The 15,627-nt window shown below is 33.2% G+C and overlaps 1 protein-coding gene across 3 annotated transcripts in view; it reads right to left on the bottom strand.

The window, feature by feature from the left end:
* The window catches only part of LOC142351816 (uncharacterized), a 60,472-nt gene that overhangs the window by 9,441 nt on the left and 35,404 nt on the right, over nt 1–15,627 (bottom strand). For all 3 annotated transcript variants that reach the window (XM_075404017.1, XM_075404019.1, XM_075404018.1), the window contains exons 6-8: nt 14,292–14,417; nt 13,843–14,016; nt 13,089–13,240 (exon numbers count right to left, since the gene is read on the bottom strand). In XM_075404017.1, coding sequence (XP_075260132.1) covers nt 13,089–13,240; nt 13,843–14,016; nt 14,292–14,417 — 452 coding nt within the window. The remainder of the gene's footprint in view (nt 1–13,088; nt 13,241–13,842; nt 14,017–14,291; nt 14,418–15,627) is intronic.

Below are 15,627 nucleotides of genomic sequence, written 5' to 3'. Positions count from 1 at the left end.
ACAAATGAAAAAGAGATTACAAAACGGAGAAATGAAAGCGAAAATCAGTTCAGAAAAAAAAGAAAAGCAGGAGAGAAATGAAAAAAAAGGCAGAAAAGAAGGAGATAGAGAAAAGAAGGAAACAATAGAAAAAAGAAAGGCTTCAAAGAACGAAAAAAGAAAACGAAAAGAAGGACGGAAACGATGGACAGAAAAGAGAGTGAAAAGCAAGACAGAAAAGAAAGAGAGAAAACGAAGAAGAAGAGCTGACAAAGAGAAAAGCAAGGAGATAAAGAAAAACAAAGGAAAGAAAAAATAACAAAAAGACAGCAAAGAAATACAGATACAAAAGACAAGAGAGAGAAAACCAAGAGAAAAAAGAAAGAGAAAAGAAAGACAGTAAAGAAAGAGCAAAGAAGATAAAAAGATAGATAAACGCGAATAAGAAAAGAAAGCGAAAAGAAGAGAAAAGGACAGAAAATATAGATAGGTAGCGAAACGAATGAGAAAAAAGATAAAGAGAGAAAAAAGAAAGCGAGAAAAGCAATTCAGAAAAGAAGAGAATAGAGAAAAGCAAGAGAAAAAGGCACGGGGAAAAGACAAAAAAGAAAGAGAAAAAGAAACAATACAGAGAAAAGAGACAAAGGAGAAAGATAGAGAAAGAAAGAGACAAGAAAAAAAAGCAGTAGAAACTAGAACAGAAAGTAAAAATTGAAAAAAAATTGAAAGGAAAGCGAAAAGAACAAAAAAATGAAGAAAAAAACGAAAGAAGAACAAAAGAGAGTAGGATTAGAAAGAAAGTCAAAAAGGAATATAAATAAGAAAAGAAAAAGAAACAAAGAAACAAAAGAAAGAAGAAAAGCAGAAAAAAGAACAGAAAAGAGAAAAGAAACAAAAGACAAAAGAATCGAAGAGAAAAGAAAGAGATAAAGAGAGAGACAGAAAAGAAAGAGAAAAAGAGAAAAGAAAGCGAAAAGAAATAAAGAAGCAAAAGAGACGAGAGACAGAAAAGAAAGAGAAAGGAACAGGAGAGAGGAGAGAGAAAAGACAGAAAACTGAAAAAAAATACAAAAAAGATAAAGAGAGTAAACAAAGAAGGAAAAGCAAAGCAGAAAAGAAGAACAAAAAAGAGAAAAGCAAGATACAATTGGAGAAAAAAGACAAAAGAAAGAGAAAAAGAAACAATACAGAGAAAAGAGACAGAAACGAAAGATAGAGAAAGAAGAGAAAAGCAAGAAAATTGAAAACCAGAAGAAAGGCAGAAAAGGAGAAAAACAGAAATTAGAGCAAGCAAAAAAGAAGAAGGCGATAAAAGCTAGAAGAGAAAAAAGAAAACAGAAAAAACAGACCAAAGACAGAAAAGAAAGAAAAGCAAGATAGAAAGAGAGGAAAGAGAGAAAAGCATGAGAGCAAGGCAGAGAGAAAAGACAGAAAAGAAAGAGAAAAAGAAATGATACAGAGAAAAAGACAGAAGATAAAGAGAGAATGAAGAGAAAAGAAAGAAAAGGCGGCAGAAACTCAGAACAGAAAGAGAAAAGCAAGAGAAAGAAAAAACGGAAAAGAAATAGAAAAGAACAAAAAACTGAAGAAAAAAAACCAAAGAGAAGAACAAAAGAGAAAAGGATAAGAAAGAAAGGCGAAAGAAATAGAAACAAAATAATAAAAGAAAAAGAACAAAGAAACAAAAGAAAGAGGAAAGGCAAAAAGAAGAATAGAAAAGAGAAAAGAAGCAATAGAGATAAGAAAGGTAGAAAGAAGAACAGAAAAGAGAAAAGAAACAAAACAGAAAAGAAGAGAAGAGAAAAGAAAGAGATCAAAAGAAAGACAGAAAGGAAAGAGAAAAGAAAGCGAAAAGAAAGAGAGAAGCAAAAGAGAAGAGAGACAGAAAAAACAGAGAAAGGAAAGAGAGAGGAGAGGAAAAAGACAGAAAAAAACAGAAAAGAGAGAAGACAGAAACTGAAAAATACAAAAAAGGTAGAGAAAACAAAGCGAGAAAAGCAAATAAGAAAAGGAGAAAAGAAAACGAAGAGAAAAGCAGGATATAAATGAAGAGAAAGAAGACAGAAAAAAAAGAGAAAAAGAAACAATACAGAGAAAAAAGAAAGAAACGAACGATACAGAAAGAAGGAAAAGGCAGAAAAAAGGAGAAAAACAAAAATGAGAGCGAGGAAAAAAGAAGAAACCGATAAAACAAATGCAGAAGAAGAGAAAAAAGAGAACAGAAACAAGAGACAAAAGACAGAGAAAAAGAAAAGCGAGAAAGAAGGAAAAGCGAGAGAGAAAGGAAAGAAACGAAAGAAAAGAAAGGCAGAAAAAGACAGGAAAAAAGAGAAAGCAAAAGAACTACAGCAACGAAAGACAGAAAAGAAAAAGAGAAGCAACAGACGAGAGAAAAAAGAGAAAGAACAAAAAACTGAAGCGAGAAACAAGAGAGAAGAACAAAAGAAGGCAAAAAAATAAGAAAGGCAGAAAAAAGAACAGAAAAGAAAGCGAGGAAAGAAAAAGCAGAGGGCACAAAAAATAGAAAAACAGAAATGAGAGCGAGAAAAAACAAGAGATAAAAGAAAGGCAGAAAAAGAAAAAAAGAACAGAAGAGAGACGAAAGACGGAAAAGAAAGAACCAAAAGCAAGGGAGAAAAGAAAGAAACGGAAAAAGGAAAGGCAGAAAAGGACAGAAAAAAAGAAAGAGAAAAAGAAATACAAAAACGAAATACAGAAAAGAAAGAGAGAAGCGAAAGAGAAGGGAGAAAAATGAGAAAGAGCGAGAAACTGAAGAGAGAAACCAGAGAGAAGAACAAAAGACGGCGAAGGGGATCAGAAAGGCAGAAAAAAGAAGAGAAAAGAAAGCGAGAAAAGAAAGGCAGAAGAGTAAAAGACAAAACAAAGACAAAAGACAGGCAGACAGGAATTACTGAAAAGAGAGAGAGAGAGAGAGAGAGAGAGAGAGAGAGGCAAGAAAGAAAAGCGAGAGATAAACGAAAGAGAGAAAAGATAGATGAGAAAAGACTGACAAAAAACTGGAAATAAAGAATAGGAGAAAAGAAAGAAAAAGAAGGGAGAAAAGAAAGACAACAGAGAAAAGCAACAAAAAAAAGAACGAAAGAGAAAAATAATGAGAAAAAGAAACACAGAAAAAACAAACAGAAAAGAAAAAAAGAAATATAGAAGAGAAAAAGACAAAAAACAAAAGACAGAAAAGAAATACAGAAAAGAAATACAAACTAAAGAGAAGGGGGGAGAGAAAAGAGCGAAAAAGAGAAAAGAGATACAAAAAAAAGAAAAACGGAAAGAGGGAAAAGATATTCTGAAAAATACAAAAAAAACGCGAAGGAGAACAGAAAGAGAAAAGCAGAAAAAAGGAGAGAAAATTGAAAAAGAGACAGAAAAAAAAGAGACAAAAGAAAAAATGAAAAAAGACAGATAAAAGAGATAGAGAGAGAGAGAGAGAGAAGATATTAAGAAGAGAGAGAGAGAGAGAGAGAGAGAGAGAGAGAGATTAAAGAGAAAAAAGAAAAAAAAACGGTAGAAAAAAAAGCAAGAAAGAACAGAAAAAACAGAAGAAAGACAGAAAAGAAACAGAAAAGCAAGAGAGAAAAGAAAAAAACGAAAGAAAATAAAGGCAGAAAAGAAAGACTAAAGAAAGAAGAAAGAAAGACAAACGAAAGACAGGAAAGTCAGAGAGGAAATACAGAAAAGAGAGAAAAGCAAAACAAAAAAGACAGACAGAAGGAAACAGAAAAAAGTCACTAGAAAGAAAAAAGAAACAAAATGGAGATAAGAAAGACAGAAACGAAAGAAAGAAAAGACTGCGAGAAAAGAAAGACGGATGAAACAGAAAGGAAAAAAGATGCCAGAAACTAAAGAGAAGCGGAAGAGGAACAAAAAGAAAAATGAAAGAGAAAAAGAAAGACAGAAACAAAAGAAATATAGAAAAGGACTGAACAGGAGAGAGAAGACAGAGAAACGAAAGAAAGAAAAGACAACGACAAATGAAAAAACAGAAAAAAAGAAAGAAAAAAAGAGGAGGAAAAAAAGAAAAACAAGCCAAAGACAAAAAACACAGACAGGAAATACAAAAAAGTGAGAGGAAAGCAAGAGAGACAAGCAGGAGATGAACGAAAGAGAGAAAAGAAAGAAAGAGAAGAGAGAAAAGAAAGACAGAAACGAAAGACAGCCAAGAAAGCAAGAAAAGAAAGATGGAAGAGAGAAAAACAAAAGAAAAAGAAAAGAAAGACACAAAAGACAGACAAGAATTACAGAAAAGAAAATGAAAAGCCAGAGATAACTGAGAGAAAGAAAAGAAAGAAGAGAATAGACAGACAGACGAAAATAACAGAAAAAAATCGAATAGAAAGAGAAAAGAGAGAAAAAAGAGAGAGAGAAAAAGACAGAAAGGAAAAACAAAAAAGAAAAGCAAGAGAGAATAGAAAGACAGAAAAAAAAGCAACAGAGAAACGAACGACTGAAAAGAAATAGAAAAGCAAAAGAGAAGAGCAGAAACGAAAAAAAAAGATACGAGAAACTAAAGACCAGCGGATGATGAACAAAGAGAGAAAGAATGAGAAGAAAGAGAGATAAAAAGAAGAGAAAACAAAGAGAGAGCAATAGAGAAAAGAGAGAAAAGCAAGACAAAAAAGACAGACAGAAGGAAACAGAAAAAAGCCACTAGAAAGAAAAAAGAAACAACAGGGAGATAAGAAAGACAGAAACGAAAGAAAGAAAAGACTGCGAGAAAAGAAAGACGGATGGGAAAAAACGAAAAGGAAAAGAAAGACAGAAAAACAGACAAGGAATACAGAAAAGAAGGAAAGAAAGGCCAATGAAAGGAGGGGAGAAGGAGCGAAAGAGGAAATAGAGAAAGAAAAACGAAAGAGGAAAGTAAGAGAAAAAAGAAAGACACAAAAAAAGCACGACAGAAAAGAAAGAAAAAAGCAAAAAAAACAGAAAGGAAAAAAGATGCCAGAAACTAAAGAGAAGCGGAAGAGGAACAAAAAGAAAAACGAAAGTGAAAAAGAAAGACAGAAACAAAAGAAATAGAGAAAAAGACTGAACAGGAGAGAGAGAAGACAGAGAAACGAAAGAAAGAAAAGACAAAGACAAATAAAAAAACAGAAAAAAAGAAAGAAAAAAAGAGGAGGAAAAAAGAAAAACAAGCCAAAGACAAAAAAACACAGACAGTAAATACAAAAAAGTGAGAGGAAAGCAAGAGAGACAAGCAAAAGATGAATGAAAGAGAGAAAAGAAAGAAAAGAACAGACAGACAGAAGCAAAGTGGAAAAAAACGAAAAGAAAGAAACAGAAGGGAGAAAAGAAAGACAGAAAAGAAAGTCAGAAAAGATAGCGAGAAAAGAAAGACGGAAGAGAAAACAAAAGAAAGAGAAAAGAAAGACAAAAAAAGACGGACAGGAAAAACAGAAAAGAGAAAGAAAAGCAAGAGAGAAAAGCAAGAGATAATCGACAGAAGAGAGTAGACAGAGAGATGAAAACAAAAAACAAATAGAAAGAAGAAAGAAAAAGAAGGGAGAAAAAGACAAACAAGAAGGGAAAAGCAAGAGAGAAAAGAAAGACAGAAAAAAAACCAGAAAAGAACGAAAGAAAATGAGAAAAGCAACAGAGAAGAAAAACAAAGGGAAAAAGATACGAGAAACTAAAGAGAAGCGGAAGAGAAACTAAAGAGAAAAGAGAATCAGAATAAGAAAGACATATAAAAAAACAGGAAAGAGGCAGACAGAAAGATAGAAAAAAAACAAAAGAGAGAAAAGACAGAAAAGGAATACAGAAAAGAAAGAAAAAAAGCCAAAGAGAGGGGAAAAAAGAAAGAGCGAGAGAAGAAGCACAGAAATAAAAAAAAGAAGGAGAGAAGCAAGAGAAAAAAGCAATAGAAAATAGCGCGACAGAAGAAAAGAGAAAAGCGAAAAAGAAAAACAGAAAGGAAAAAATAGGCGAGCAACTAAAGAGAAGCGGAAGAGGAACAAAGAGAAAAAAATGAGAAAAAGGAAAACAGAAAAGAAACAGAAAAAAGAAAGAGAAAGAAGACTGAAAAAAGTGAAAAGACAGAGAAACCAAAAAGACAAAGACAAATGAAAATACAGAAAAGACAGACAGGAAAAGCAGAAAAGAGAGAAAAACAAAAGATAAACAAGAGATAAACGAAAGAAAAAAACAGACAGACAGAAGAAAACAGAAAAAAACGAATAAAAAGACAAAACAAAGAAACAGAAGGGAGAAAAGAGACAGAAACGAAAGACAGCAAAGAAAGCAAGAAAAGAAAGATGGAAGAGAGAAAAACAAAAGAAAGAGAAAAGAAAGACACAAAAGACAGACAAGAAACACAGAAAAGAGAAAGAAAAGCCAGAGATAATCGAGAGAAAGAAAAGAAAGAAGAGAATAGACAGACAGACGAAAATAACAGAAAAAAATCGAATAGAAAGAGAAAAGAGAGAAAAAGACAGAAAGGAAAAACAAAAAAAGAAAAGCAAGAGAGAATAGAAAGACAGAAAAAAGCAACAGAGAAACGAACGACTGAAAAGAAAGAGAAAAGCAAAAGAGAAGAGCAGAAAGGAAAAAAGATACGAGAAACTAAAGACCAGCGGAAAAGGAACAAAGAGAGAAAGAATGAGAAAAAAGAGAGATAAAAAGAAGAGAAAACAAAGAGAGAGCAACAGAGAAAAGAGAGAAAAGCAAGACAAAAAAGACAGACAGAAGGAAACAGAAGGAGATAAAAAGAAGAGAAAACAAAGAGAGAGAAATAGAGAAAAGAAAGATAGAAAAGAAAAAGAGAAGAGAGAAAAGACAGAAAAGGAGCACAGAAAAGAGAGAAAGGAAAATGAAAAAGAGGGGAAAAAAGAGCCAAAGAGAAATTAAATACAGAAAGAAAATGAAAAAAAGAGAAAAGATACAGAAAAAGACAGAAAAAAGAAAAAACAATTCGCAACAATCTTTGTTGAGAATTTAAAAACGCTACACAAAATCTTGACCGTGTTGCACTTCCATCTAGGTAATTCAAATTTCTTTATCATTTTTAATCACTTAAATGGACAATTTTTCATCTTCGATTTCATTTCGGACTTTAACTTAAAGAATGTTTATTCTGACAACATCTGTGATGCATCGCCAATGTCATTCAAGGACTGTTTTCGTGTGACAAATCTTTCGGCGATGGAATAAATTTTTAAAAGCAAGTTTTCACTCATTGACCTATTTTTGCATCCCCAGTTTTTCGGTCGTTGACCTTTTTTGCACAGGCAGGTTTTCGGACTTGGGCAGCTTCTGGGTCAATGACCTGTTTTTGCATCAACGGCTAATCATTCATTGACCTTTACGGCATAGGTAGCTTTTAAGTCATTGACCTATTTTGGCCTCCGCAGTTTTTCGGTCGTTTACCTTTTTGGCACAGGCAGCTTTTCGGACATTGGCAGCTTTTCGGTCAATGACCTATTTTTGCATCCACAGCTAATCAGTCATTGACCTTTACGGCATAGGTAGCCTTTCGGCCATGGTGTTCAGTGGCTCTCTGTCGACGTTGAATTAATAGATGCTGAACAGCAAGGGATTTAGCCGAGTGGTTTCCGAACGTTTTTATACCCTGGTTTAACTCAACAGACCCCGGTTCGAATCCACCTCGCAGCGCTCGAAATGCATGCAAAACGCTAGGCTGCATGTTTAAGGGACGCTAAAACATGTGAAGATTAGGAGCTTAAACATGGTGACATAGCATTCGAGTTAGAATTAATATATAGATTTACAGAGAAAAATGCGTCACAGATTTGTTTATGACTCGATTGTTTTCCAAGTTGTTTTTTTAATAAAATTCAGTTAAATTTAATTTTTTTGAAAGTTTTCTTATCAGCATTATATTACCGTTTTTATTCAACTTAGGTAGTTAACGCTTTTTGCAATTATTGTAGCAAATGTTTTAATATCCACATTTTGATTTCAATTTTTTCTGCTCTTTCCTGTAAAAATTTTTCAATTTTGCTCAACAATTTTTTTCAACATATCGATATGCACGGTCAATAAACTCAAAATGCCTGACTCCATTCTGTCTGCTTTAATTTTATGCAAATTTTTTTCGGAGAATTAAAAGTTTTTCAAAAGAACTTGAGCAAAATTAAGATACTACGTTCATACTTTGTTCAAACATATCGAAGGCAATTACTTGAAAACCACTGCTTCTCTTTAGATTAATTGGTAGGTTAACACTTGTCCTTGTTTACTATAAGGATCAAGAGCTAAAACAAATGTACAATTTTTTTGAATTTTTTAACATCACGTTCACGTAATTGTCATTACCAAGTTACCCAAGTATTATTAATTCCTGCCGTTCTTTTCTCAAAAAGTTGTCAATTTTGCCAGCCAATCAACCTTAAAAACGTCTATTTATGACGTAACGAAAATTTATTTAATAAATAAACAACGTTTACTAGATGATTTTTTGCTTTCAAGCAAAATTTTTAACAAAAATCTTTGTCTTCCTGCTCTTTTTCCGCCTGAATCCACCAGTAAATTCGCGTTTTTCCCCACAGCGCAATTTTACCTCAAATAACAATTATGGTAACGATCAGTCTCCCATAGCTTCATCAAGCTGTTGATAAAACCAACCACTTGCAGTCGCTTGAGAAAAGGTTGCTCGACGTTTGGTTATCTGGTTATCGTTTTCTGATCTGTAGAAGAATTCTGAATCCCATTGACACCGAAGAGCAGGAGTAACAAATCTTGGTTCATAAGGTCTGGCGTTTTTTTCTTCACTATGCAAATCAAAAGACCATCAAATAAAACATTTTTTTTAATTTAAGAACTAACGCAGCTATTTCCAAGAGGTTTTGTTTAAACCTATGAAGGATGAATTAAAACCTATGATGTAAATTCCAAAGCGACCATCTTTGATTTTATTTACCGGTTATAATAGAGGCCTAAAATCAATTAAAAATCAGTTTATAGTTATTGAGAGTTGTTTCCATTTTTACATTGTTTTTGTGGACCTAAAAATTAATGGATGTGCATAACTGAAATTTGATTAAAAAGAGTGATTTTTTAAATGTCCTTTCTCTTGTTTGTAATATATCTTAGGCCAGTTTTCTTCGCATAATTAAACGCTTCTCCATTTTTACTAAAGTAATCCAGACCTACAACAATTGAGCACGCTTTTTTAAACATATTGTCTAGATATGTGTCGTTGCCAACTTTCTCGCATTTTCGCTACAACTAAGTTAACAAATAGCCTCAATTAGCCGCATCCAGTTGTTGAGAATGCCAAACTCCCACCAGTCGATGAAAAAAGTTCGCTCGACGTCAGTTGGTTATCGTTCTATTTATCTGTAGAAACATTCTGAATTCGATTGACAGAAAATAACACAAAAGACCATGTCGAATTAGATATGCAATAAATTTTTTTCTTTATTGTACGAGTTGTGAGGTCATCAAATTAAACATAAAACATTTTTTTAATTTTAAGAATTCAAAGAGGATTTTTATTAAAACCATGAATGATGTTTTAAGATGTAGACTCCATCTAAGCTTCTTTTGATTTTATTTGCCAATATTAATGCAGGCCGTTGAAAAGTCATTAAAAAACAGTTTATAGTTATTGAAAGTTTTATTTTTAGTGCCACATTGGTACTTTGTGGCATGACAATTGTTGTCTAAAATGGTCGCCCCTTTTAATGTTCTTTCCGCATAATTTTATAATATTGTTGAGGTTTGAAATTGTTATAATTCGTTAGTTTTTCCCACTGCTCTTAATATTTTTACCTTATTTTCACCAAAACGTCCACATTCAAATCGCATTGCATACTTGACGGGAGATTTCTTTTTCAAAACAGCTGCAGATGTTCTTTCTGTTTTGTTTTCTATGTTTTTCAGGTTTTTTTTTAAACTTAATGGAGTTCAGGTTTTTTAACTTAATGGAGTTCAAACCATGTCGTACAGATGCTTGTCACATACAAATGCTTGTGGGTTGCAACTGGAATTGTTTCCTTTCATTTTAATGAATTTTTAGCTGTTTGTACTCTGATTTAGAAATGTTTCAAGCAGACGTTGCCATGTACTTCTTTTTTTCTTCATTTTAAAGCGTCTAAATTGATTTTGATCCTTTACATCTTTAACCGAAAAAACAGATCTTTAAAGAATTTTTCAGTTATAATGTTGTTCTTCTTGATTTATTGGTTCCGTTTAGTTTTTCCTAAAAGGTCCTATTTTGCTAGTGGAAATTTGTTCGTTTGTTTTTTGGCTCCTGCAATTGTTTCGATGGAAACTTTGCCGTAATTGCACGCCTGTTTGTTTAAGCAGCTTTTGTCAATTTCTACTGTATTTTTCGCTTAGTTCTATACTTATAAAATAATTGGCTGCAATCAGAAACCTAGAGACAAATGAATAGTTTTTGGATTCCGCAGAGATGAGACAGTACTTTTTCGAAGAATTTAATTGAATTTTTTAATTGTCTTTAACTGTCGTTTTTACTTTGTCTTTTTAGCCGTATTTAAATTTCTTTACAATGACCCAGTTTGATTGGCTTTTTCAGGAAGAGTAAATGAGCCCATTTTTTGATATTCGAAGATAGATAATGGCTTTCATGGCTTTGAAAACAATTGTTTCCCAAAAAGAAAACAAATATTTCAACTTCGCAATTTTGTTCCTTTTATTGTCTGTTTGTTACATGGACTCGTTAATTAAAGGTTAAAGATGACATTAATTCCGTCAAGGAAAGGTGTCAAAAAGGATTGGTGTCACAAAATCTAATGTTTTTAAAGAATTCGTTATGACTTTACTGACTTCGACATGGGTTTTTCACAAAAAAAGTCAATAAATTTTTGACTTTTGTCATATTTGACAATCTTTCTGTAGACATAAGACTTGTTCTGGATAATTGCAGGTCTGGAGAGCTTCCTTTGGAAGAATAAACGAACCTATTCAATTTTTTCATTTTGTAATTAATGGCTTTCATGTCTTTGGAAATAAGTTTTTTTTCGATAAAAACAAGTATTACATAATCTTGCTTTTTTTCTTTTTGGTCAATTGTTACCTAGTTTCATTAATGAGAGGTCACATAAAAAATTTCAAGGGAAAGTGTCAAAACGGTTTGGTGTCACAAAATCTAATGTTTTAAGAGAATTCGTTATGACTTTACTGGCTTCCACACGGGTTTTTCACAAAAAAAAAGTAAATGAATCTTTGATTTTTGTCATATTTGACGTTCTTTTTGTAGACGTAGGACATATTCTGGATAATTGCAGCTCTCAAGTGCGTCTTTTGGAAGAATTGACGAACCTTTTCAAGTTTTTCATTTTGTAATTAATGGCTCTTATGTCTTTGGAAATAAATTTTTTTCGAAAAAAAGTATAAAATTTTGCATTTTTTTTCCTTTTTGTCTAGTTGTTGCTTATTGTCATAAATGAGCGGCCCAAAATTACATTATCTTTTTTCGACGAAGGTGCAATAGAACATATTTTGGGGGCCAAAGTATGGCTTTACGGCTTCCAAAGAATTTTCTGGCAAGTTTTAATTGATTTTTAGTTTGTTGTCTATTTGTTGTTCTTTTTGTAACGGCATAAAAAATTGAATACCATGAGTTCTTAATTCCCTTCTATGGAAGCTATGGATATTTTAGTTGATTCCTAATGGTTTTCATTACTTTGAATTTAATTGTTTTTTTTTTTGAAAAAAAATTCAGCGAATTTTCTAACTTAAAGTTTCTGTTCTTTTTTGTCTAACTGTTACCAAGCTTTATAATGAACTGGTGAATAACCTTTTTTTTCTGATGAATTACAAGTTATTTTGTTTATTTTCAGTTTTTTCTGACGCTATTTTGACTTTGTTATTAAGTTTTGTTTTTTAAAACGGACATAAATTTTTGATGTAATTAATGTTTGTTGTTGTTGTTTGATTTTGCCGTCGTCTTCGCTCGCTTTCTTAATATCGGCATATCTCATCAATCTAATGCATCTTTTTTTACTCCACTGAATTATTTGCTTTGGAGGCTATCTTTTCGTTCATACTCGTTTTTTTTAAAATTACTTGAATTTTTTGTGTTTTTCCATCTGTTCCTCATTTGGTAGACAATTATGCCAAAATTGTGGATGAGCGGGGTCGGAACCTTATGTGCGATCGCACATTACCGAGCCGCCTTGTTTATTGTCTACACTTAAAAACATTCAAGCATGAGCATTTTTTATACAATCGTATTTAAAAGTTTTGAATAAAACAGTGTCGTCGATTTTAATTTTACAGTTTTCACTTTGTTGTTTTCAAAGTTTCCCATCTTGATATTTTTTGCTAACCCTTAAGTAATTGATCAGGGACTTAAATTGATTCGAAAACTCAGGAGACTCAATGAGAAACTCCACAATAGAATCTACAGTTAAAAATATTTGAATAGCGGAATAATTTTTGCTGCTCCCCTGCCTGTTGTTTTGATTTTGCTATGTCTCAGTTTTCATTGAGAATGTCTAGGTAAATAAATTATTGATTTCACATAGCTCAAAGAGATTCAAAGAGATAATAGATTAAGGACTGTACTTCTTTCATTTTTTAACTTATTTGTATTGAACTCTAAATTCGTATTCAAACTATCATTAAAATCATTAAAAATAGCCAAAAAGTAAGAGTTGTACAGTGGTGATTCTTTTCATATTTTTTGCTCTTTGACTTGTTTTGCAAGTGACCTTTTTGCTCATTTATTTGATATAAAAATGTTTATAAGAGATTTTTCCTTTCTTTTAGTGTCCTCACATAATTATAAAGTCGGCAAGATTTGATAGCAGTATACGAATAATTAAGATTATGATTTTCTTTGGCATGTTTCTGTCTTCTTTTCTTTTAGAGTTTTGTGACGCTGATCTACCTCTTCACAGTCAACTATTAGCTGATTAAGCTTGCGATTCAGAATTTGTTGCTGTTGTTTGATTAAAAGAGCCACATGCTACTGGAACAAGACGGCCTTTTCGAAATCAAAAGGGTTGTGATGAATGTTGAACACACGACTTAGTCATTGAATGTCTCAGCGGGTGCACCCACTTTTCACTCAAGATTCTATTTGTTCCGTATGAGTGAAGTTTGATAATAATTGTTTCAAAGTATGATAATGTGGGACAAAAACAGTAAACTGATCATACCTGTATTGTGAGCGTGAGAAGAGGAAGTGACGTCACTGAATGAAGAGTGACAGAAGGCTGGAATAGATTGGTCTTGATTGGTATCCACACTTGTAATCTCATCCTCTTCTACCAGAGGAGCACAGTTATTGTTCACACACTCTATATCTAGACTGAAAGGAATAATAACTAAACTAGTTTTTAAATACCATTTCAGTCCTCTTTGGGAAACCAACTCAAGTGTGTCGGAATATGTGGTTTAGAAATGTCCAGCAGGTAGCTGTTTCAACCGGTGATCGGTGTCCTCAGAAAAATTAACGCGCTGGGGGGGGCGTATTTTGGGAGCAAGGCGGGACAACGAAAGAAAAAGCAAAGGAAAAAAGAACAACTTGATGAAAATAATCTTCATCTGGTGCTGGAGGATTTGAATGGTTTGAAAAAGTGCAAATTGAAAGGTAAGAATAAGTCAAGTAAACAGAATAAAAAAGATTAAAAGCAAACAATAAATAGATTCATTGGTGTGATTGTGATTGTGATGAGCAAAGTAAAGCTAGACTGTGGATACAACCCAGGTTGAGGTGCCAGATCCAAGTGACCTTTGATTAGATCATCATCGAGTGCACATCATCGCATTGGGTACTCGAATTACATAGTATTGGAAATGTTCGAGCGCTTCATCAGTGCTCTATTTTTCTTCGATATAATGAGATGAATACATTGACAAAGGAAGGTGACAGGCAACAAGAAAGTGATGAAATGGTGAAATTAATGCTACCTGTTTTCAGAAGGGGCCTCCTCCACAAGTGTGAACACTTCAACTGTGTGTTGTTGTTTGTGTAGAGACGGGATGTTTGTGTGTACAAAGAGAGACAAACAATACACAACAACTGCCAGACCAGAGAGAAGACACACTTTCAGTTTAGACAAAATGCCTCTGTCAAAATGAACCCTAAAACAAAACAACAAACCCATTTTTGTCACCTTGGCCCATACAAAAAAGATGCATGGGCTGCTGGCATTTTCAACAACTTTTTTATCTTGGATGTTTAACGTTTTTGACGTTTGAAACGGGGGGGGGGGGGGTGACTTTGGGTATTGGTACTTTGACATACACTTTATCTAAAAAGAGTCCGTTCTCAACGTGAAAAGGAGAAAAGGACAACGGGCCAAAGCGAGGTGCAATGTTGGTTTTTAAAGTGTCCCTACTTTTAATTCCAGTCTAACCATTCGCTGTTTGCCCTCTCAGATGAGGACGAGGAATGAACAAACATGAGGAGTTCCACAGACAGCAGAGATGAGAAGACAGAGAGTGACGTCACAACTGTCATAAACACCCATCTCTTGTTGAATCTAAACACGGATCCATCCCCCAGTTCACCCTCCACCGCAACTATATCTAAGAACCATATATGGACATCCATAGAGGCCACACAAACATTTCTTACATGATCTTGCTATGGATGCTATAGAATTTTGACACGCTTTTTTGCACATAACATTCCCTAAAAATCTGATGAAAAGAAAACAATACAAACTGTATTTTTTCATCCAGGGATTTTTTCCTATTCCCGCAATCAGAAGTTGTAGTTTAAGCGTAGTCATTCTCCTGCTGTCCCAGGTGATGATAGCAATCAAAAACGGTCAAAATGTTGTAGGAAATGACCGTTTTTGCACCGTTTTGAAAGTTTTTGACCGGTAATTTTAGGAAATGATCGTTTTTAAATGTTTTTCTTAGAATACTGCCTTTTAAACTCTTTTTTAAAAGAATAATATTCTTGATAGTTTATTTAGGAGACTACAATTTTTAATTGTTTATTATCATTTTTTAATGATTAAATAAAGAGGCCGAAAAACTGTCTTCTCTTTAAAGTAACGATCGATAATGAAGTTTTCTTATGCTCCCTAAAAACGCTCAAAAACGACTATTTCCCAAAAACTAAAGCTGAAGAATATTCCTCTGCCGGAAAACAATTAAAAGAGTTCAAACCAAACAAGGAATCAGAAGGACTTTGACCGTTTCACACCAAAAATAGAAACAAAAACGATGGTAGCTATATTTGTTTGGCGGAGGGGGGGGGGGGGGGTCTCGGAGTGTAAGCAGTTTGGCCAACCTTAATTAAAAATAATATCTTCTTGAAGTCAAATTGGTTGATGTGTAGTTGCTGGAAACTGGATAAGGCTGACCTTTTAACAATTCATTGTATTAACCTATTTTTTTTAAAAATGTGTATATTGAAATTGGCAACAGATCACATTTTTTGCCTTTAAAATCTGTCATAAATGTATAAGCACAATATACAATCAGAAAACGGATTAGAAATCGAGATTAAGATTGTCTAAATAAGCCGTGCCTTAGTTTTATCTTTAATTTTTATTCAGTTCTGTAGTATAATTCAAAAAATCAGAAGCACTTTCTATCTAGACTAAAGGTTTGAGTAATAATGCAGTATTCAAAGGAGAGCTGAGAATAAGTCAAATAGGAAAACTCGTATGGGACCAACTCAGATTTCATTTTAAGAATTCTCGGACGTATAGCAAAAATACATTAATTTTCCAGCAG

Source organism: Convolutriloba macropyga, chromosome 13 (assembly GCF_964194025.1).
Source record: "Convolutriloba macropyga chromosome 13, txConMacr16.3, whole genome shotgun sequence".
NCBI classification, from domain to species: domain Eukaryota; kingdom Metazoa; phylum Xenacoelomorpha; order Acoela; family Convolutidae; genus Convolutriloba; species Convolutriloba macropyga.
This window is presented reverse-complemented; position numbering and strand designations above follow the sequence as displayed.